The sequence below is a fragment of the Labrus bergylta genome, chromosome 7 (assembly GCF_963930695.1).
Source record: "Labrus bergylta chromosome 7, fLabBer1.1, whole genome shotgun sequence".
NCBI classification, from domain to species: Eukaryota; Metazoa; Chordata; class Actinopteri; order Labriformes; family Labridae; genus Labrus; species Labrus bergylta.
Window position 1 is genome coordinate 22,051,714 of NC_089201.1, and position 24,058 is coordinate 22,075,771.

Consider the following 24,058-nt stretch of genomic DNA (forward strand, 5'->3'; position numbering starts at 1 on the left):
GCAGAGACAGATACTAGCTCTTTAAAACACTCCGAGGTCAGAGATGGGCTCAAAATAGCCGATGAGATCACTTCTGTGTAAATTTTTCATAGAAGCAGCAGTAGGGAAGACTCAGGGGGATACTAGCCCGGCCTTTTGTGTAATTCTGTGTGTATTTTTGTGTGCGGATGCATGTGTGTGTTTGAGTTCCCGAAAGAAGAAGAGCTCGGTTTTTTCTCTCCATTTTCTCCCCGTGCTGCAGTCAGACTGAAGGTCCTGTTTTGCGACATGCGGGCGTGTGTTTTGGACAGAATTAGACAGAGGGGCGAGCAGTGGAGACGTGACAGACTATGTGATTGTCTCTAAATTGAAGCTCAACGTGTTGAGATAATACCGTTATTTGTCCCAGCATTTTAGTGGACTTAAGGCAGAGAGATGTCCCCCATTGTTGTCTGCTTTTGAAATGCCCTACTTTAGAAATTTTCTGTCAAAATAGCTTGAAAACGAAGGGCAGCACGGGTGTTTTTTCATTGTGAATATGTGAAATACAAAATGATGGTCTGTAGAGGAAATAAAAGAGAGATTAAGTGTGTGACAGGGTTTTATTTTGATGTGTCCTAGAAAGTCTTATGTTACTGACTCATTTGATTTATCAGGGACCTTGGCCAGAACTTGAATTATGATTTGTTTGAACCATATATAGAGAAAATCAAAGTGTTTAATAGTTTTATCGGAAGTTAGGAAACGGCATGAACTTGGAAAAGATTTGTTCAGCCACTAATGTCCTGAAAAGATGGGTTTATAAGTTTTCAGCTAATGTTATGCATTATTTGGGGACTATTTCCAGCGGTGGATTAATACACATTTTGTTCTCTAGTCAGCATTTACAGCATCAGGACAATGTGTGGGGGATTAATACAAACTACAGTAGGGTTGGTTGGCTGTGGTCTTCCAAACGGGTGGCCCAGGTTCGAATCCAGCCTGTGGCTCCTTTCCCACATGTCATTCCCTACTCTCTCTCTCCCTGATTTCCAACTCTATCCACTGTCCTATCTCTCAATTAAAGGCACAAAAAGCACAAAAATAAATCTTTAAAAAAAACAGAGAAGACATACAAGAGGAAATTGACAGCCTAGGTTAATTATCAAACAAAATGTTCAGTCCTTTTCAAGCAAATAAAATGTGAAATATTGACTGTGCAGCTTTTTAAATGTAATATTTGTTGCCTTTCTTTGCCATTTGTGTCTACCTTTTGAAAATGCAGCAGAAATTGAGCTAAGATAGGCAGATTGCGATAATGCGATTGCCATCGCTATCCTCATTTTCCACTGTATTTCTGTAATATTTCAAGTTTATGAATGATATTTCATGATTGAATTACATCAAAACGGCCGCCGCACTTTCGCCTTCCAATAGACACCGCGTTCGGCCAATTACGACCTTCCATTCATTGTTCCCAGCATAGAATAGTCAGTGAGAGTATGAGTTGAAAGGAGGTGTCTAAACCCAGCCAATTGAATCCAACTGTAAACATGACGTGACTTGTGTTTCTTCACGTGGATTTGCTGCTTCAATCATTAACACGCATCCCGAAAGCAGTGAGGGGCTTTCTAAAGCCAGGCTGTGACGACGCCCTGCCTTATTTCAGCAGTAGTACGCATGAATTCTGGAAGAATTTCAACACATTAAGAAACTGCTATTAAATGAGACCCCATTTGTGCTTTTAGTCCAAAGGGATCACGAACAATGTTCTATTTCCTCGGGATATGTCTGGATAGGAATTTTATTCAAATCACATGGTCTTATCAATTCCTTATTAAAACAAGTTTAGCCGGCCTTCACACAGTCGAAGGCATTATCACTTTTAAGCCCAGACTGAATGTTAGTGTGTGAATATGTGTTTGTGTTTTTGTGTAAGCATATCGTGTAAACACAGACCGATCCGATTGCCACTGCTGTCTTTTGAATGTCATAAGGTGGCAGCGAGCTAATTGGCACTGACTGAAGAGCAGGGGCCACTCCAAAAAACCCAATCACTGCCTGGATGAGCCTCGAGCCTCTGGGCTCCTCACCTGCCACACACACATATACACACTCAGGCAAACAAATACACAGTGTGACTGGTTCTGTGTGTTTATACACATCTCACCTTTGTGACCCAGCTGAAATGTCAACGCAAACAGACAATCCCCGCAGCAACCAGACAGACACCTCCAGTGTAAATAACAGTACCTGAGCTCTGCTGAAGCCATATCCTTCAAATGCCACATGGGAGAACTCTTCATTTTTCAAGATGGGATCACACTCATTGACTGCTTTAAAAGTAAACATGTATCACCACTCGGGGATTAGTCAATATGACTAACTTGTCAGCAACCAATTACCTAACCCTTATTTACACATCCTTCTCGGGTGGAACATTATCAGTCTAAATTTGAGCTCTTTTAGCTTCATTTTCTGTCTCCACCAATTCCTCCCACTGCTAAATACGCCACTATCTCTGCTAGCTGGTCTCTGACTGTGTCTATCTGTTGTTTTGGTGCTGAGACCTTAGTGTGCAGTTGTTTTTGAGAACTTTGCTGAAAAAAACAGGCGCCTGCTGAGATGAGAGACATAATAACCATGAGCTGAATGTCGGTATTATTGAGCCCAGTAAATTCAAGGAAAGCTTCAAGATAACATTAATTATCAGACTCATTGTTATAGCTGCTTTTAGTATTTTAATATGCTTCTAATAAAACCTCTAGTATCCAGTTGCTTTAAAAAAAACAGTGGTTCCTTTATACATTATGCTTCTCACTGGATTACACATTATAGGTAATAATCCAGTTGTATGATAAACTATTTATAGTATGTATTACCTAAGGAGGGGTCAATCTACATTGTTTTGAACAATGTGAACATTTCTGACTCTTTGTTGCTACGGTTACTGGCAATCTTTTTTTTATTCCCACATCTCAACTATGAAGTATTTCAGAAACCCCTGTAATTAAATTCTATATTTACATTTTATCAACTTAAACAAGTGAAGCACATGGACAATCCCCCTCCTTTGCTATCTTCTTGCACTCCAGCAAGTAATGATCAGGGAGATCAATGAATAGATGACCGAAAACCAAATCTGAGTTTTCTTTTAATGATAGTTCTACTACAAGTATGATCAAAGATATCTGTGAAAAATAATGATCTGACCTGTCTAAGAGCTCTGATAGCCGGTAACTCTCCATGTTACTCATAGTTTAGACCTCTGGCCCGCGGGCTGCATTCAATGACAGCATGACAAGTGATTGATGATGATGCTCCATCGATTTACGCCTGGTGGAAAAATCTTTCCCAGATTAATGAGAGCCGTGATGGAGAGCAAAACCCCTTTTCACGCTGCGGCATGTAAACAAGGCTGCTTTGTCTATGAGAAGTGGAGGGCTTCATTTAAGTCGCGCCAAATCGAAGTGTGTTAAGTGCATGTTCAATGTGACTTTACAGACACCCACGTATACTTGATGCAGTCATTCAAAGCCTGGTAGATTTTTGCAGAGGGATCCATGTGTGTGTTAAATTGCGATGGAACTTCATGTCAAAAACTGTCAGTACACACACACACACACACACACACACACACACACACACACACACACACACACACACACACACACACACTTTGAAAAGACAAAAAAAACACAAATCACCGACTTGAAATTCCTGCAACAGACGTGCGAACACACAAACACACTCACACACACACAAGAAAACTCCTCCTCCACCTTTTTCTTATTTGATGCTCATTGTTCTACGTCAGACAGCAGACTTCTAAGTGTTTACAGTGATTGATCACAGTGTGAGTGCCTGGTATTTAGACAATGCCTGCGCTCTCACAGTGCAGATTTTCACTCTTGCTGACTCCTAATGGGACTCTTTCCACTCAGTCATCTTAATTGGCTCCTGTTTCTGCCAAAATTGACAATGACGTTCTGGCTGGGTTTTTTTTGTGTCTCAGGCCTTTTTGTGCCAGTTTATGTGGGAGTGATTTTCCAATTTTGTAAATTGAGATTTTCTCAAAAAATCTTAATGTTTAGGTAATGGCTCAGGAAACAAATGATAAGCAGCTCTGTTACATTTCAAATAGATTTGTTTTGTCTTCAATAATGAAGAGCTTAAGGATACAAGAAACAACCCAACTCTTTAGTCATTTACAGCCAGTAATGTATTCTGAATGAAAGCAAATGGAGAGGATTGAGGGTAAAATCGCTTGTACAACTATCTTTTCCCAGCCTGCAGTTTGAGTTGAGGCATGACAAGTGTACTGAAGCACTAAATACTAATGGTCCTCAGCAAATGAATGATTGGAAAGTCTACGCCTTATAACATTATAAGAAATGTAATGCATTGATTTAAAAAAACAATACCAGCTAGAAATATATTTGATATATTTGATATTTCGACAAAATCTGAAAGACATAATTAGTAATGTAATTAATATTGCTTTTTTGATCATCACAGGGATATGTTAATGTTTTAATTAGCTTTCTTAGGGCGCAACATGGACATTAAGTATAAGCAATTCCTGCCTCCATTATCGATAAATCCTGGAGTGATGTGGCTGATGCTCATGCCCCGTTAGTCCTGGAGCAGTGTGAGTGCAGGCCAGCGGGGGAATGTGAAGGGGGGGCAATCGTGCTCAAGCACGGTACGGGGCCTGGGCCTAGTGTGAGTGCTGCCTTAGTCAGAGTCTACCAGGCTTGTCAATATACAACACCTGCCAGCAGCCAGTTACCTTAGCATTGTGAATATTAATGACAAGCCTGTCTACTACAGCACCTCTTGAAGCTCACTTTCTGTGTCCTTATAGGTTGCTCTCCCTGCCCAAAAAATTCCTTTAATCAGGCTTGCTGTTTCCCCCTGCTTCCTGTCTCCATGCTAAGCTAAGCTAAACAACCCCCATTTGCCACCAAGAGTATTTCATTTTAAACAACAAATTATCATTTAAAGTCTTAATAACAGGATAAACATTCAAAAAGAAAGAAATTGCTGAGAACAAAAGCATTAACTTCTACGCATTCCCTCAACCAACTATATTAAATATATGCTCCAGTAACACTTTATTAAACCAAAACAAGCATCCTCTGACACAATTCTCCCCAATGAGGAACCAAGGCCAGCAGTGGAGATTATTCGCTGAGTTGGACATTGTTTGGCCACAGGGACAGCTCTTTGTCTCTCTGCTCTTTCCTCTTACTGCTATATATCTGGTCATTAGGGAACTGGCTACTGAAGAATATCAGACAATGTTTTGGCAGGCCTAGTCCTTCTGCCATGTATTGAAAACCATCGGCCTGAGTAAATGGAGGGTTAGGGACTGGATGGATGATGAAAAGACAGAAAGGCAGAGAGATACGAGAGAAAGGCCGCTGGTGGAATGGCACTGATTCAGATGTCTTTGTGGTGCATCCAAAGGCAATGCAAGTGTTATCTTCATACTCCCAGACCTTGGTGTTCTGCAGTATGAAACGTAGATATCGAGGATGCTCTCTATTAGAAACTACATGCCATGCCAGTACAGAAGGATAAGCTTCCCTATTCCCTGTTCTATTGAGTATAGTATTTAAAATGTCAGAAGAGTGTGGACACAAATGATTGACTGTATTACTGTTTATTTGAATACATAATAGTTGAGTACATTAAAATCAACTGTATTGATTTTAAGGACAAATCCTGAAAACAGTTATAAGATGCTTCTTTGCTGGAAATATAATTTTCCCTCAAATTAGTACAACTATCTTCAACTGACTATAACTAATTTATTTTAGAATTTTTCTTCCGCTTTTTCTGTATTTTATTTGCTACTTTCAACACTGAAAATGTCTCTGTTGTGGGATCAATAACAGTTTCTTATCTCTTATCCTAACTGCTGCCACCTTTACAGACCGTATTGTAGCCTAAATTATAGAAAACCCACTGCAGTATGCCATCACTAATATATACAAGATATTGCAAGCTCATTAAAATGTCATAGATGTAATTTATTGTCACATTATGTAAAATAAGACATTGAAAATGCTATAACCCACTTTTAATGCCAGTTCTCATACATTATCCGTCTGTTTTTCTGGTAAGGAGACTAAAATTAAAACAAAAATCCCTTCAAAATTGTCCTCTCCGTGGTTTCTGTTGTTGCCATGGTCACAGGAACGTAATTAGTATAATCTGAGCACTAAATTCATTAACTTGTGAAAAAGGGCAGGTCTCTCTGGTCAGAGCTTTGTTGTTTTGATTTGATGTGTGAAGAAAAGATTTGTTTGTTACTTTTGGCGACCTTTTGTTTTTAAAAATGTTTGTCAATGAATTAGGTGTTACTCAAGGAAGCGTTCTAGGCCACCTTTTTTTCATCATCATAATGTATAATACAAAAAGGCTGAAAATACACTACATGTTTCTGTATTGCCAAATAACCCCAGCTTCTCAAATACTGTACCCTTTTCACTGCAATTAACCACTGGATATGTGATTTAAATTTTGATGAATTGATAATTTAAATATTTATAATAACGAATAAAATAGGAGTGCTATTTAAATCACAAACAGAAATTTGACTTGTAGGTCAAAAATGGAAGGTAGACAACAGAGTGTGTGCTGAAGTTATTGTACAAGATAGAGCTGGGGGATGCAATGGGATGCAAACAAGATTTTAAGCATAAATGAAATGAAAGATAACATCAGACCTCTTCTACCAACTACGACTAATTGTATTACAATTGATTTTAAAGCCTTATGCTTGTTTACAATTTTTTAGTCTAGCACTTTCATATATTATTGAAGTACCTATAGTGCCCCACCAGTTATTGTGAGGCCACTTTCTATTTCATTTTAGAGATTTTATTCCTCTGTAATGACACCTTTTGGTGTTTTTCCCCTCACTTGTTTCTATTGTTGTGTTGCTATAACACATTGCTTCCCTGCATTTAAGTTGCTGCAAATTAAAATATTGTAATTTTGAGTTTGGGTTTTATCGCTTCTGGATTCAAACGGCAGAGTTCTGATTTTATATTATAGCTACTGGAGCTTGTTGTATGTTATGTCTGACAGCAAGAAATAAAAGCTGTCCCTCTTTATGCAAATCAAGGACATTTTTTTTTCCTAATCATGCAGAGTTACCCTCCCTATTCAGTTATGACTATGATTGATTGAGTAGTAATGCTGGAATGCACAAAGGTGGAGGAAATAAAGCTGCCATTTTCTAGTCAGCCGTAGCGATTTTAGAAAAGATTGACCCCGAGCACCCCTTTCAACGATTAAAGCCGCTAGTGAATCTTGGCCAGCCTTTATTTCTTGGTGCATCATGCGTGTGTGTGTGTGGGTGTGTGTGTGTGTGTGTGTGTGTGTGTGTGTGACAGGCTAATCAAGAAAATGGAGTGTGTTAATAGAGGTGGTCACTCTCCAGCATGCATTGGTGCGATGCCCCTCATCATCTCAGCTTCTAACATATTGTTTTAGCAAACGTAACTGCTGTCAAGAAGGCGAGATGGATGGTGTCTCCCAGTTAATAGTCTATGAATCAAAGCTGCTCCACGGACAGCCAATCACAAAGCGGGAAAGCTGTCACCTAAGACCTATTCTCAAGGTTACCATTGTGATTACGTATACGGACTGAGCGTGTTTTCTTACTTTCTGTCTCTTCAGTGACAGTGAATACCTGCTGCTTTCGCTCCACTTCTGCTCCTCTGCCATCTAAATCTCTTTCTCCTTCTATCTCGATTGTTCACCGACACTTTTCAGCACTTTCACTCCACACTGGGTCTTTCTTATGCCACATCTTTCTCTGTTTAATCCACAACTTTGCCTGCCCGTCTTCTCTCCAACCTCCTTCTGTCCGCCTTCAATTCACTATCTCATTTGCCCTCTCCCTGACTGTCTCATCCCCCCTTTTCTCTCTACCTCTACAGCTTCTCGTAATTTTGTCTTTGACTATTATCCAGTTCTTCTCCTTACCTGCCCTCCTGTCTGCTGTTCCCTCTATGAGCCATTTTCTCTCCACACTCTCTACATCTCTATTTCTCTCAAAGCCAGTGGGTTTAATAATGCTCCATTTATTTAGTGAAGGACACATGTTCCTTTAGAGCTGAGCAGCAATTGTCTGTCTGCTTCATTTATCCGTGAAGCTTTTGAATAGCTGTAGGCAGCGAGTATTGATGAAACTGTGAGAGGAAGAATACCAAGGAAATGTGAATGCCACAGTTGTAGGCTAGTGCTGAGCTCGAAGTCTGCTGGCTGGTGGGCGTTGCTCAACCCAAGGACACGCAAGCAGATTGAATGCCAATGCAAATCTATTGAAATTCAATTTCAAGTGCTCTTTGCAAAAGCACCTGGCATAGAGCATATCCAAGGGTGAACATCCTCCTGCTCTCTTTAAGACAATGAATACAATGGAATAATGATAAATTGGTTATGTCAAGTACTGTAAAGCTCATCTCTCCAAAAGAGCCTATACCATCAACAGGAGCAAGGCCCCGCAGCACATCACAAAGTTTATGCGGTTCAGCATGTATTTGCATCCAATTGCACTCTGTTGCATCAACTTATCAAGATTATTTTGTTTACCCGGGCAGTGTTGTGCATCTCCTGTCTGACGGTTTGGCATGCAGTTTGGAACCCAGGAATAGCTGTTGCTAGGGCAACAGCTAATATGGATCTAAATATGGAATCATGAGAGTGAGAAGGAAATACAAACTACAGTCTAATGATCGGAGTCTTAAGGCTACACTTACTGTGTTTTCATTACAAAAAAGCCTCCAAACAATCCCACATCAGCACAGACATCATACAGTATGAGTTTATCAAGTTTGAATGCTCGCATGTTAGCAAGCAAAAGAATCATTACCCTTAGCCAGCTGTCGACCACTGTAATACATACCTCAACTCAGATTTATTCATTGCACTAATCGTACATAATATAACAGTTGTTTTTTAAAGTCTAGAGAGATAGAAGCTGAAAGATTAGGCATGTGGTGTAATCTTTCTACTAAGCACTTCTAACTGCATTTGAACTTGTCTGGAAGGTGCTATATAAATAAAGTTTGATTAATTGAATACAAGTATTATAATATGTAGTATAACTAAGCAGTAAACTAAGGACAACATTGGCTGAATAACCACAAAGCTAAGATAAAAGTAAAGATTAAAGTAGCTGCAGAGTTGGATGATAATTCTTACTCGCGTTAGTAATGATGCATTCATGTAAAAAATAAATAAATCAGGGTCCTTTTCAGTCATTCTGATTAATGGGAACTGGCCAGAACATGAATGGTACCAGTTATTAAGTGAATGCAGAGCTTATTGACCGCTTGTATAAAGCTGCATATTGTCAAACTGTTCACACAGCTGAGAAAAGCTTCAGCTGACATAAAAAGGGGAACTAAGTTGTATAGGTTGTTTAATATGAAACATTCTGTATATTGACACTTACACTATACCCATACACACAAGTCTTTTTCACGACTATATGTACCGACTTCGTTTATATCAAAACACCTTCATTTTCCTGTTGTACCACTTAATTTGAGGCAGTACCCATATCAGTATTATTTCGACATTAATCTTGGTGACCTCACTTATTCACCAAGCGGAGGTCTCATCAAAGAGACTAATTGAAAACACTTGTTTTTTTTGGGCAAAGCCTGTTTGAATAGCTTCTCTTGCAGCCTAATTGTTAGTCCGTAGTATCTATTTATAGCATTTATTTCTTAAGTATGCCGCAGCACACAGCTGAACACACTGACCTGTCGTGAGAGAAGCAGCCAAGCCATTACCTGGGAGTGCTTTACTTTGAATAGATTGGGAATCGAGTGGCGCAACCGCAAGTGCTTCAGTGCTCACCTCTTAAAGACCCTCTGCATTTCGACCTCTGTCTCCCTCTGATGAAGACAAATAGCCCTTTACCTCTGGCTGCAGAGAAACCTTTAGGAACTTTCCGTCGAGTGAACCAACGAGGACAAATAGCACGAGGTGGTTCTTTGGATTGGGTAGACACTCAAAACAGGCCAAAGTGTAATATTGGTGTAGTCGCCTCAGCAGTGCTGTAAAGATACTTCCTTCAAACATAAACACAATCCTCCCACCAAGAATAAAAGCCTCAAACGTTTCCTAACCTTTAACCAAGAGGACAAACCATCTTTTCTTTAACCTGACTATGTTACTTTTTTTTACTAAATCCATATCCCACCCGTCCAAAGTGTTGTCTGTTCATAAAACAAACGTACATATCAAGAGACATTTGTTACAGTTTTGTAAGAGAAACAACAAAGTCTTATTAGTAAAGGTATCAAATCAGGGGGGAAAAAATCCATGTCATTTTGAAAGGTTTGGAAAACTGTCATTTTTTTGTTTAATTTGGAGGATTTGCTGTGAAATAGACAAAACGGAATGGAAGAAATCAACAGTAACCACATGTTGCCATCATCATTTCCCTTTATTTTTTATTATTATTTATTTAACCTTTATTTAACACAATTAACGGAGTTCAACATAAACAATGAGCAGCCAGACATACAAATACCAAAAAATACACCATTAGACATTTAAAGACACAAATAACAAATCTAAAACAGCAAATGTTTGCCAAGATCATCCACGAAAAACATCAGGGAGAACATCTACAGCCAGATGTGTTCGCCTCAAAGTCATTTTACATAAAATCATCCAATGAGACCAGCTCGTTAAGTTTTGGCTCTCTTTATAACTCGTTGCAATTTAAGGGAGCAGCAAACAGTTCAGGGTTTTGAAAAGGTCCTAGAGTCGAAGATAGTAAGTCCCTGTACTCTTCTGACTGATGCAGGTCAGAAGGTATGAAGGAAGTAGACCTAATATGGACTTGTAGATAAGAATACGCCAGTGATTAAGTCAGTATGGTCAATGAAGTCCATCCAACACGTGCATACAAGAAGCAGTGATGAGTGAGGGTTTTAAAGTTGGTGATGAACCTCAGAGCTCCATGACACACAGTCCAGAGTGTGAAAGCTTTGTGAGGAGGCATGCTTTTATAAAACATCACTGTAGTCCAGCACGGACATGAAAGTGGCAGCAACCAGCCTCTTCTTAGATTCAAAAGAGAGTCAGGATTTGATTTTAAAGTAGCGTCCTAATCTTTTTACCAGCTGCTGAATGTGAATACGAAAAGAACTATAGGCAAAGTCAATGAAGGCTCTGGTAACTTTAATGAATATAAAAAGCTTCCACACATCAACTCTAACTTTGTACAACAAGATGAGTCAAAACTAGACAGCTCTGCCTGCTAATGAATGATTCAGAGTATGTAGGGTCCTGATATTTTAAAGAAATGGCAGCTTTTCTTCTCATCCTCTCTTACAGCAGAACCTTTTCAAAATGTCTGATCTGTCAGCGGAAGGAAGAGTCATTGAACACCAACAGTTGTTGTCTCTCCCACATGCATTCAGGCCTACACAATAAGTCAGCACAAACTTTTCTCCCACTTCACTTCTGGACTCCCACTCCTCTCTCTCTGCACGGAAAAGGAAGAATTACGCAATATATCGTGACGGGAAGAACTTCTCACAGATTTAGCTGGATAATTTATAGAACATTCCTTCACCTTGGCTATAAATGGATAAAAAATAAATAAATAAACCTTAGAAACAGTTTAAAACCTGCAAAGTTTGTAAATCGGTTTATAATTTGTTCATGAAGCTATGAAGCTGATGAAGCATGCTGAGTGTCCCTTAGCTGGAGACGTTAGGAAAATAAAGAGAAAGTCAAGCACGATCACAGAGCTCAAACTGGAGGTCTGAGGCTCGAGATATGAATGTAGAATACTAATTAAATCTATTCTCTGATCTGCACCACATGAGCGTCTCTAATGTACTAACAAATATATTACAGATTTTTATGTCAAGGTCTATTAACATCACTGACATTTCACCTCATGCTGACCTTTTCATGCAAAGCAATCATCAATAAATGATGACCTGAATTTTGCATTTACAGTTGGCTTAATATAAATGTTAAAAGCCGTCCAAATCTAACCCAGCTTTTTATTCACCTTCATTCTCCTTCTGCCCCCCTTTCTCTTTAGATATCGATGAGTGTGCTGAAGGGAAGCACTACTGCAGGGAGAACACCATGTGCGTAAACACCCCCGGCTCCTTCATGTGCATCTGCCATACGGGCTACATCAGGATCGATGACTACTCCTGCACAGGTGAGTTCCTCTGCTGGCCTTTTTGACAGGCTGGAATTGGGGGGGGGGGGACATTCAGCTTCCAGGGAAAACATTTGATGTAGAGGTTGCTATATATTAGGGCACCAGTAGCTCAGTCTGTAGGGTCCTGTGTTGGGAACCTAAGGGTCGCCAATTCAAGTCCTGGTACGGACCAAGTCTGGAAATTGATCTGGAATAGCTGTAGAGGTGCCCGTTCACTTCCTGAGCACTTCCTGTGCAGCCCCTTACTTTGACATCTCTCCGTCAGTGCATTGATCCTGATTGTGAAAGTGTGTGCATTTCAGCCCCTATGTGTGTGTGCGAGTAGCATGTCTCAGAAACAGAGTGTAACATTGAATCTCCCCTGGATGTCCTCATCTTCATGAAGAAGTAGAAAAGAGGATGATATCTTGTGGTTGTATGGATGCAGAGACATCTGGATGGAGAGATTGGAGGACCTTTGCAGCAGATTTCTACAAGAAGGCTTTTAAAGGAGACGCTCCTTATATTCCCCTTAGTGCATTATTGCAGGTTAGAAAGCATTCATTTGCATCTTTAGTCATACACTGGAGGATGCTCATTTCATTTTATTATGGTGAATTCAGCAGCCCAGTGCCGTCCCTTCTACACTTCATTACTATAATGCACTTGTTGAGTTTTTCTTGAGCACTGAAATGATCAGGTTGTTTATATGATTTTTCTTTGTTTAGTACCATGTACCTGCCTACAGAGCTGGTGTTCTTCAATGCACCTTTAAAGTTTTCTTAAATGCTTTGTGTGTTTCGGTAACGCAAAGAAACCCAAAGAAGAGATGCACCATAGACTGTAAATATTAATAAACGAAGCCTGAGTGATGTTGGCAGCAGCCGCCATGCTGGAAATCCTGTCTCAGCCTAACTTTCTATAAAACTTACTGTAAAAACAGGCATTTTTGAATGTGGTGTGTATGGATCCAGCCTCAAGCATGACCCGCGACGAACTGCAGGATTTAGCACTTCCTGCTTAAGATGTTCAGAATTCCAGAAACAGAAAAAAAGTCAACCAGGTAGCCAGCAGTTTCAACAAAGACAATTATCAGTGTCAGAGTTCAGAACAAAGCAAAACGCCCGCCTGTATTAAAGACAAAGGTATTATCCAACGCCTGTAAAACAAACTTCAAACCTCAGCCACATACAACACCTCCTCTCCCTTTGTCTGATCGTCTGACGCCAGACAGCGCCTGGTTAGAAATACTTGTGTTAAAATCCGTCACCGTGCAATTATGCAAGGTCTTTTCATTTAATATGCTTATAGGGATTAATGTCTCACTTTGATTTGCTCCTATTGGGTTTGCTGTGATTGGTAGCACCACATTAAAATAAAACACACACACAGAAATCAATACCAGCATTTTACTACTTTATGATTCAGCAAAAGCTAGCGGTAGAAAAAAGAAAGATTGAAGACTCAGGGAAAATGTTGAATCAATTTTTGTTTTGTGAAGATTATAAAGTGCATCTATATCTCTCTGCTTGGTAAAAGTTGTTTTTTTTCAAACCCTTTAATAACATATATTTATCCAATGCAAAAGTCTTTGAGCTCTTTTATACTGGAAGCTGAGCTTGTTGTTATTTTCCCAATAAATACAACTTTGAAAAGTGATAAACCTACAGGAGTTCATGGAAAGACTTTTATCTGTTGTAAACTTCACTTTGGATAACTAAACAGATTAACTTCAGGTCTGCTCAGAAATGTGTCTTTTTCTTTTTTTTTTTGTGAGTGCGTGTCTCAAGCCATCATCTGGTGTGTGAATGTACTCGGTGTATGTGTATGTGTGATAGGGAGAGAGAGAGAGTGTGTGTGTGTCTGAGAACCTGAGAAACAGAGAGACTGTGAGACTGTAAGCGGAGGCGGCAGACCCATTTGTTCCTGATCAAAGTTGAAACCAGAGTCAATTTCAAAAGCAAACCAAATCAATCTGTGAAAGATTGTGAGGATGATTCTCGGTCTCTGTTCTCCGTCTGTGTCGTGGGTGATTGTGGTCGCTTGTTCCTGTACTGTAGGTTACAGTTGATAAGACCAGTTGGATTGCTTTTAACAGGGAGGACTAAAGTTGCATCCTCCTGATCAATCAAACCGTGTAACAAAAACAAAAAACACATTTGGAATCAAATCAGGTGTAATTGTTTATTAATGCATTTTAAAGGGTAGATGTATTTTTACGTGGACACATGGAGGTGCAAAAGCAACATTTATCTGCAGAATATGTTGATACATAAGTCACTTTGAGGACAGAATTTCACTTCATGTATGCTGGGCTGATAGTCATTATCAGACTCGATCAAAGGACTGGGTAATGCTGCGGACTCCACGAGTTGCCACAGTCACATTGGGAAAACATCCTTTGCCTTTTGTGCTGCCGTGCTCACACCTGGAACACATTTACAAAACACTTTAAAACTCAAACGGTTGCTAGGGGTCATTTTAAGAACGTGATTACAAATCTCTGTGCTCACGAGTGTAAATGTTTGTAACTGTAGTTACCTGCTCTGCTGTCTTATTTGGTCTTATAATTCATGTGTTTTGACATGTATTAGATTTAATTGCCCCCTCGACATCATTGTTAATGCGGTGAGAATAGATAAATGTTGAATGAATGAATGAATGAATGAAAGGCTGAGAGAGTATATTATGGAAGTGACAATGAATTGAATTTTGAATCTTGGAAGGTGAATCAAAGATATTTCCCAACAATCATTGAAGTGTAAGGCACTAAATGTTGGGGTTAAGTTAGCAAAACACTACTTAACATTGTTTCAGTATAGAAAAGGAGATGAACAGTTAGAAAGATGGTGGTGAAAGACGAGAAAACATTGTCTGTGGTTGCCTCAATGATGGAGCGATGATCAGAAACGGATGATAAAGTAAGTGTTCTCTGCAGTATTCTTCGGGGCACTTCATTTCTTTTCTTTCATGGTAAGAGCAGAAAGATGATAAGAAAGAGAGACATTAACTGCAACGTCCTTGTCCTAAATACTGAATATCTTGGTTCATCCTTAATACCCCACAAAGCCTTTAGTACTTTATTGCTTAACCTTTGTTGCTTGTTCAGCAAAAATTGATATATTCTTGTTCACGTTTCTGTTTCTACATGTTATAATAAGAAGTTTTAGGCACTACGGAATGAAATTATACTTGCACATAGTGCAGACTTAAAGCCAGGTGTGTTAAATTAAATCTGACTGTTCAAGAAAGAAAGAAGAAATCCTGCTCCCTCGCTCCGACACACTGTCACTTGTTCTCACTTTAACCATGAAACAAAGGACAACCGGAATGTCTGAAGCATTTTTTAGCAATGGACATCAGACTTAAAGGCCCATTACCTTTTTCTCTTAAGATAATTGTGGGTGTCTTTACCTGTTTTATATATTTTTTGAAATTGTGGATGAATAGGAGACAGGTAGAGAGAGCTGTGTGATGTGCAGCAAAAGTTCTCGTCTATAACCAAACTTGGTTTGTTGCAGTTGTTTCTATCAGATCACTTCAGTTTTAGAGATTTTTTGTGCTTCACAGAAATATAAAATCATTTTAATGTGGATAGATCTTGATACCTTTGGATGTGATAGACTCATAGTCATGCAGTCATAAAAAAAAGAAAGAAAAGTTTTTGCCCTGTCGTCCATCTAATCTTGATGCAGGAGTAAAAAAGATTGTGAGAGATAAAGGACGCTTCAGAAACACAGGAGGGCTTTGTAAAGTGTACTGTAAAGTCATCTGTAGTACAGCATCTTCCCAATGTTATTGTCTTGTTACAATGACAAATGTAGGACTGCACGCTGAGTAAATCTGAGTCGGTAATCCTTCCATAATGTAATGTTTCGGTCCTTCTTCTAGAACAGCACAATGTCATCCTCAGTGATGAGTGGCAGATCCGCCTCATTCCTCACCAGTTGTTGCAGCTTGTTAAACACGATGCTAAGTAGCTCCCTGTGTGCATCGTCTCTTTAGAGGAGATAATATGCTGCATTTCCTCAGAGTCTGTGATTTAAAAAAAAAAAAAAAAAAGCAATTTGCGCCAAAAATGCAGACTGAATTTGGCGACAGTAGAGTGAAGGGTCTGACTGCCGCCTGAGCTTCACAACGGAGGATTTAGCCCTGCAGCCTTCCTGCTGTGCTATTGGAGTTTGAATTAAATCTGTAAGACCCGGTGAAAAACTTCCATTTCCTGCTCCATTAGGGCCTCCTGTCGAGTCTCTCTCCTCCCCTGTCAATAAAAATCAGCAAATAATAGAACACAGTTCAGGATTTGTCACATTTTTTATCTTTTTTTTATGAACAGACCTCACCTCAGCATAAACAAGTTAGAAGTGAGATTGAGGAATAGTTTGTGCATCCGTCTTTGTTGTTTTTACGCTTGTGATTTATCTAAAGAAAGAAAACCTGCGTGCTTCCTCGCTCTGTTTCCATAGTATCCTTAGACAGCCAGCGTGACTCCACTCTGTTTCCTCCCTTTTTCTGCGATCGTCTGAGCTGCAGGCGAGTTTTATTGTTTTGCTCATTTGTCTTTCCACCACTGTGCACTCCTTCCCCAGATTCACAATGAAGATTAATACCCCCCAAACCCAGTGGATTAAACTGTGTCACTATAATTTATGTAGTTTCCTATTAAAATGCCTTCAAGTCACAGGAGTGGAATACACAGCAATGCATTGCCTTATAAAAGTCAATTTGTGTGATTAAACCAAGGCTTTTGCAAGGGCCTGATGTAATGACTTTTTTTTCCCTGCGTCAAATATCGTAATCTCCCCTATGAGTTATGGACTATCAGCTCCCACACATCCACCACCATAATTATACAAAACAGAATCACTTCTTTATGCAAAACTCCCTTTTTTTTAATGAGAGAGATATATGATTTTTAGCCAAATTAGGTGTCTACAGTTTCATTCAGGGCTTTAAATATGAAAAACTAAAGCATGTAGGAAAAGTCACCAGGGTACTTTTACTTCTAAGTGTTGATATGCTGAGTTCAGTGTCACCTCCCTCGTCCCGGTGGCAGTAATTGGCACTGAAAGTAGCAGGATGCTAAGCTAGTAGCTGCAGGAATCTACAGCTTATTAATAGTGATTGAGCATCTGCTTCTGTTTGAAAAGAGTCTTTAGGGAGCAATGATCCCTCTAAGTTGCCCACAGAAGAAATATTACAGCTGTAGAAGGAAACATTAAGCCCCTCCCCTCCCTTCACTACCTATTGACATTGTACATTCATGTGATATACGAGCGTCTTTATCATCCGCAATGGCTTTCACCAATTAACCAATCGCAAACTCAGCAGAAACAATGGCCCACTATTGATAGCCATAATTCCACATGCTTTACAGTGTTGTATGAGAACCTGTCCGCCTGGTTAAGAGGATTAAGTTGACTGTAGTTCATTTCATGGCTCAGTGTTTATGTGCAGAATAGTGGATTAAAGGAATGATCCGCCGATTTAAGCCCTGACGAAAGCAGCGTGGAACCCTGGTTATGTTTCTTCTCCGCTTGTCAGGGGGTCGGCGAGTACAGACATAAGTCGGTATTTTACATCAAGACCATCTGCAGTGAGGGAGGTCGTAGGACCAGATCCCAGCTGGTGGTCGGCTGGAACATGCTGCCGTTTGTGTACTTCTTTAAGTGAAATATGTCCAACCAAATGTCCGTGGCCCTGAATTCAGTCGAGGCTTTAGCTAAAGAAACATCCCCAACTTTTTAAGCCCCCTTTATTTGACTAGAACTTTATCCTTCATCTTGAAGGTCAAGATCCCCCCTCTTTCTTCCCCTCTGCTCTTCGTCTTTTCCCCACAGTGCCCGAGGTGCTCCTCGCTCTGTGAGATTAACAGCTAATCCATGAAAGGTAGCGGATTGGTTATGCTCTCCCTTTGAATGTTATTAAAGAAGGCTGTCCTGAGGTGTGTGTTTGTGTGTGTGTGTGTGTGTGTGTGTGTGTGTGTGTGTGTGTGTGTGTGTGTGTGTGTGTGTGTGTGTGTGTGTGTGTGTGTGTGTGTGTGCGTGTGCATGTGTGTGCGCCTGTGTAGTTGTGCGCTTGTGCCAGAGGTGTGTGTATTCAGGGTGTGTGTCCTTGTTCTAATCCTGAGATAACCAGACCCGGGCCCCTGAGGCAGGGGAACGGAAGGAGGGCTGGGCGGAGAAGGGTATAAAAGGATGGACAGGGGCAAGAGGTGGAGCAGGGGGTTGGACAACAACAGAGATCAGAAAAGATGCTTTTTAGTCTGAAGGCTCAAAGGGTCTGACAGCTGGGGAGGGGAGGGGGATTACAAAGTTTCAGGATCTTTTCCGTGACTTCCAAGTATTCTGTTGGAATTACTGAGTTGCATGGCCAGTTTCAGACTTACAAGCATTGATTCGCTGTTAATTGGGAAGCCTTTAGTAATACGCGTTTGTCATCTGATGCTCTGTGGGTTTTTTTTTGGGTCACAAAATAAAAAGTTGTATCTTGATTTTGTGGACCAACAAACTCATTAATGAATTTTCTTCTTCATAAAACATTTGTTAAGATGATTCTACGTTGTATTCTGTCACTGTTCTTCTCCTCCTGTCATAAATCACAGGTTGCTAAAGCACAACGTGTGCCGTAAATGTCAAATAGGTCCCTTGTAGTGAGAAACCTTCTGAGAATTAGAACCTGAATTTGTATCTCAGCTCGCGGCAGTAGCTCAGTCTGTAGGGACTTGGGCTGGGAACTGGAGGGTCGCCAGTTCAAATCCCGGTGCGGACCAAACCTGGAAGTTGGTCTGGTAGCTGCCAGATCACTTCCTGAGCACTGCTGAGGTGCCCTTGAGCAAGGCACCAAAGCCCCCCCCCCCCACCACCACCACCAGCCCAGGAGCACCTGCTGTGGGCAGCTCCGTCACTCTGACATCTCTCCATTCGTGCATGTCTATAGGATCATGTTTGAGTATGTGTGTGTTGCATGACTCATTAACAGAGTGTAAAAACAGAATTTCCCCTTTCGGGGGGCAATAAGGTGAATCTCTTATCTTAACTTTTAACTAAGTATTGAGTTTATTAAGGTTACCATCTAATCTCCTTATACTGGCTTTTAATGAGCAGGAAATACAACTATTCTCCAAACAATCTGAATTTCAGGTTATGCCGTCAGTAACTTTTGCTTCTTTGCTTTATGTTTTGCACCAACTTTGTCACTCTCACAGACAAATGCCTAGTCAGTGGTGGAAGCGAGGGATTCTTTTCCCTCTGCTTACCAGAACTAAAATGTTTTAGAGGAAACAGCCTGAGGTCAGACCTTGCCAAGGCCGGTGTTGTTTTGGCAGAAGTGGGAGCGACTCGAGCAGGAAGAGAAACGGGCAGCTTGAGAGGGAGAGCGATGCCCGATGACAGGCTCTACATAATTGATTGTTTATCTGTCTGCAGTCTGAGCAGCAGTAGGCAGCGAGGAAATACCACTCTCCTGCGAACACACACACACACACACACACACACACACAAACACACATTTTAGGGATGTATTTGGTGATTACATTTAGAGTTTCTTGCTCTGAGTGCAGACGTCCGACAAACCTAAATTCCTTAGTGACACAAATTAAAAGTAACCAACACTAAACTTGATTATGCACACGCTGCACAAACACACACAAAGAGCCGCTGATGGCTCTGCTGTCCTCTCTGTTCAGACTGACGGCTGGCTGCTCTGACAGATGTGACCTTGGGGAAAAAAAACATATTCTCTTTAATCTCTCTGTGCTCCTATTACTCTTTCTATATGCCTATGAGCCAACTTTTATTCCGCCCAACTGCAGGTTCGTGTGCATGCCTTCTTGTGTGTGATGCGGCAGAGCAGCAGGTCTTCCTAAGTGCCCTTCAATCTATCACACACACACACACACACACGCACATATGCACATTGCACATTGCACACATACTTCAAACCTTCGATGGAGGAGCTCATCACAATGTCACTTTCAATTTGGATGAGCCCACGGTCTGTTCAGGAGATATAATGGATTGGATCATGGCAGAGGAATGGATGATGCGCCTCAGTTCTCCTGCAACAAGCATTCACATTTCTGATACTCTCACTCTTCAGGTACCACCTTTTAGGCCTCCAGCTCCACTGTAGTCCACGATTGCATGCATTTAATATGCTCCAAGTTTGGGGCAAAATACTTCAGAGGAGGTGCTTCACTAAAATGTTGTATTTCTGCGGTTGAGGACGGATCCTGAGATCTGCTTAATGTTTGAAAAAGAGAAAGAGGCTCAAAGAGATGGATATATTCCCCAGAAATTCACTTGAATAACGTGAAAGAGTCCAGACTATCGCTGCTAGATTAGCACTGAAGTCTTGTTTGTGCTCTCACGTTTTCTCACAATATAAGGAAAAGGTTCCTAAGTTTGAAAGTTTTGTTCTGCTATTATAAAGGCTTTAACAAATGTATGTCTCTAGATCTTTAAGAATTATGAGTTGTTCATTCAAAGTTATACACAAAAAACTATTATCTGGCTTGAAAAGTGTTGCAAACGCTTGAAAAAGAGAGAAAGAGAGAGCTCTTTTTCCAGCAGACAAACATTTCATTATCAGTGTTTTTTTCGCTCATGAATGGAGTTTTTTTTTTTCGAAAGGTTACAAACAAGTCAAGAAAGTTTCCTGCCCTGCAGCTGACGTTGCACTTGGTACGCGAGTACTTATCATAGCGCAATATTAATGTGAATCTCCACAGCGCAGAACATGAGCATTCGTTTGTGCGTCTCGGAGGGGAAAAGATTTGCCTTTGTTGTTCAGGGGCAGATGAAAGACGTGCATCAAAGCGTTTGTCCATGTAGCAGTGGAGAGCGCTTAAATGATGTACACCTCTAACTGTTTAAGTCTTATTCCTGCATGAGTTGATTTTGCAGTTGGAGTATCTAGGTTGCAGCATGCAGGCGTAAAAAAACCCCAAAAAAACCTTGTTTTACTCACCGTGTAAACAAACATGGAGGCTCAAGAGAAAAAGGCCAGAAATGCTCAATAAGTCAGCAAAGAGGGAGTGACTCCAACTAAAGGAGGTAAACATTAATCGTTTGAGGATGTTTAGTTTTAGTAAACAGTCTACCGCGGGGAACAACCAGCAGACCTGATCAGAAGACCTCAGAGTCATGCTGCTGTTGTACGGCAGGTGCTTGACCATGCACTGCTCTGTACACAATTACAAGAATTTTTAATTGGATTCTGAAATTGATAGGGAAGCCAGTGTGAAGACGCAAGGATTGGAGTAACGTGAAATATTTGGGAGATTTTGTCACCAGCTTAGTGGCAGCATTTTGGTCCTCTTGTAGGAGTTTCGACGATGTGATGCCAAGACATGTGATAAGACGATTACAGTCATCAAATCTCGATGAAACAAAGGCATGGATAATCATTTCTAGCTCGTCTGTGGAAGTGTCCACAGACTATAACTCAATTTCCCTGTTGTAAAGAGAGAACCATTAAGTTTGATAATCGTCTCCTTTCTACAAAGAAATTATGACAAAAAGAACACTTAACAAATGATCCATCCATCATTCGTAACCTGAAGCCTTAATGCTCTACTCTTCATTATTTGTGTAGCATTATCCGCCCGCATAGAGCTTATAATAGGAACATCATAAAGACATTAACACCTTTTTTTTTCTGTCTGTGGGTTAAGGACACAAATGACTCGGTGCAGAATCATTATCATTTATTGTCTGGTTAAACAAAATACTTTTAAAGGCTTTATTATTCCACACTGTGTTTGAATCCTACAGTAGAACATATCTGACTTGATGGTTCCATTAACACATTTCTAATTATTTCTAAACAAGCAAAAAGCCACACATGATAATTGTATTTCTTCCATGATTCTCTGGTACTTAATGGTGTTTTTACTTAATATGTGATCACAATCCCCTTTAATGAACCTCTTGATACAACTCTTCAAACTTGCTTTCTGCTTTGCTAAACACTGGATCTGTTGCACCTCTTTCTCATGGCATCTTTACAGCGTTTGCACTCAGATAGTTTGTATTGTGTTTGCTTGATTATCATCCACGCCTTCATTACATTTGATTCTGCCACCTCAGTCTCCTCTCCAAATAGAGCCGAGGAGATTTGTTTGCCAGTTGGATCCTGCGTGTCGTCACGGGCTGTAGCCATTCGTCAAGCTTGTGAAACAAAAGCGTATCACAAACTCAACAGCAGCAGCAGCAGTGATTACAGCTCGGGAGTCCTGGCTCCGAGGGGACATTTTGTTAATACTCTTTTCAAACCTAAACAAAACATTTCTCTCGATGCTTAACAGACGATTGTGCAGTTTAACAACACTTGAATTCAAAAAAAAAAAATGCAACGTGCAGGATGAATGTATTCTAAGCAGTTCTGAAAGACTCTTTCATTATTTTCGAGAGCGGAAGAAAAAATATCCAATAAAACCAAAAAAAAAAAGACGGATCTGAAACAATTTCTCCTGACAGATGATGATGTGGTATCGAGAAATGAGTCAACCTCCAGCCGGCAGTTTGTCACTGATGTCTTATTACCAGACTCACAGCTGTCTAACTATCAAATCATTTAATCCAACATTGGGCGTCAAATCTTTTTTTCATCATGGAAAGGGAAACAAATCACCAGCTGGATGCTATCATTCCTCCGATTTACAAGGAAAAAGAACATTCACATTCCTTTAAATAAGGGTGATTTTAGAGTTGTCGATGCTGTTTTCCTGCTAGTTTAAAATCATATACATGTCTGAATGACTAAAGAGTCGTTCTCTTCTGTTTACTTGTCTTCAGAGCATGACGAGTGCCTCAGCGGGCTGCACAACTGCGATGAGAACGCCCTGTGCTTCAACATGGTCGGAGGCCACAGCTGCTCCTGCAAGCCTGGATACACCGGCAACGGGACTGTCTGCAAAGGTGAGCTCCTCGTGTTGTTTATGGTATCCTGCACTAACAAATGATCGACCCAAGTGGACCTGCAAGTTAGCAACACTGCCATTGAACTGGTAAAAAACATTTTAAAGACATTCTTTATCTTCTTATAAACAAAAATGGGGAAAAACACTTTGCTAGTCCTTTCTTTATCATAACATTAGCAACAAAATATGAAATTTAATTCACCCTTAATTCAACTTGAATCACATTTCTTTATCTAACACTGATGTAACATTACTTTACGCACAGATACCTTGACTTTGATTTAATATTCCTTCACTGAAAGTGGAAAACTGCAGAATTTTTTTTTTTTATCAGGAACTGTTTTTGTGGTTGAGGCAACAGATTAATCAATCTTAGTAAAATGAATGACTTTGACGCACTAATCAGGAGATGTTCATGCAAAGTTTTCCATTTCCACATCTTTTTAGAATCATGTTACCACCAGGTAAATTCTATTCATTTTACACCCTCATAAGCAGACCTTTAAGAAACAGGTTTAATTACTTATTTAATGACCACGTGGATTATTCTAATGAACTGCTCAATTAAACAAACCAGCCTAACAATATGGTGAAAATTGCTTGTCACAATTTCATACTAACGATTTCCATCAAGCTGCTTCTTAACCTCAGTAATAACCTGAAATAGTTCAGTTCTGTGTGACATGACAAAAAGGAACTCGTCAACAATGTGAAGCTTAGAATTGGTGTAATTCTTTTAAATGTGAAAGATGTGTCCATTTATAAAAACATTTAAATGTGTTTATTATGAATCCAAACTGATCAGCCTAATTTAACCAACTTATCATTGGTATTCTGGAAACAAAAAAAACCCCTAATGATGTCTTTGTGTTGGATCTGGCATGGGTTTGCATTTTAGCAAATGAGGAATACATTTTTTTTTGCTTTTGTTTTTTTGGCCTTTTTGCTAAAGGACAACTGAAAGAAAA

General features: G+C 40.1%; 1 protein-coding gene across 3 annotated transcripts in view; it reads left to right on the plus strand.

Moving 5' to 3' along the window:
- The window catches only part of nell2a (neural EGFL like 2a), an 87,151-nt gene that overhangs the window by 35,193 nt on the left and 27,900 nt on the right, over positions 1-24,058 (plus strand). For all 3 annotated transcript variants that reach the window (XM_020645888.2, XM_020645887.2, XM_065957025.1), the window contains 2 exons: positions 12,059-12,184; positions 22,966-23,088. In XM_020645888.2, coding sequence (XP_020501544.1) covers positions 12,059-12,184; positions 22,966-23,088 — 249 coding nt within the window. The remainder of the gene's footprint in view (positions 1-12,058; positions 12,185-22,965; positions 23,089-24,058) is intronic.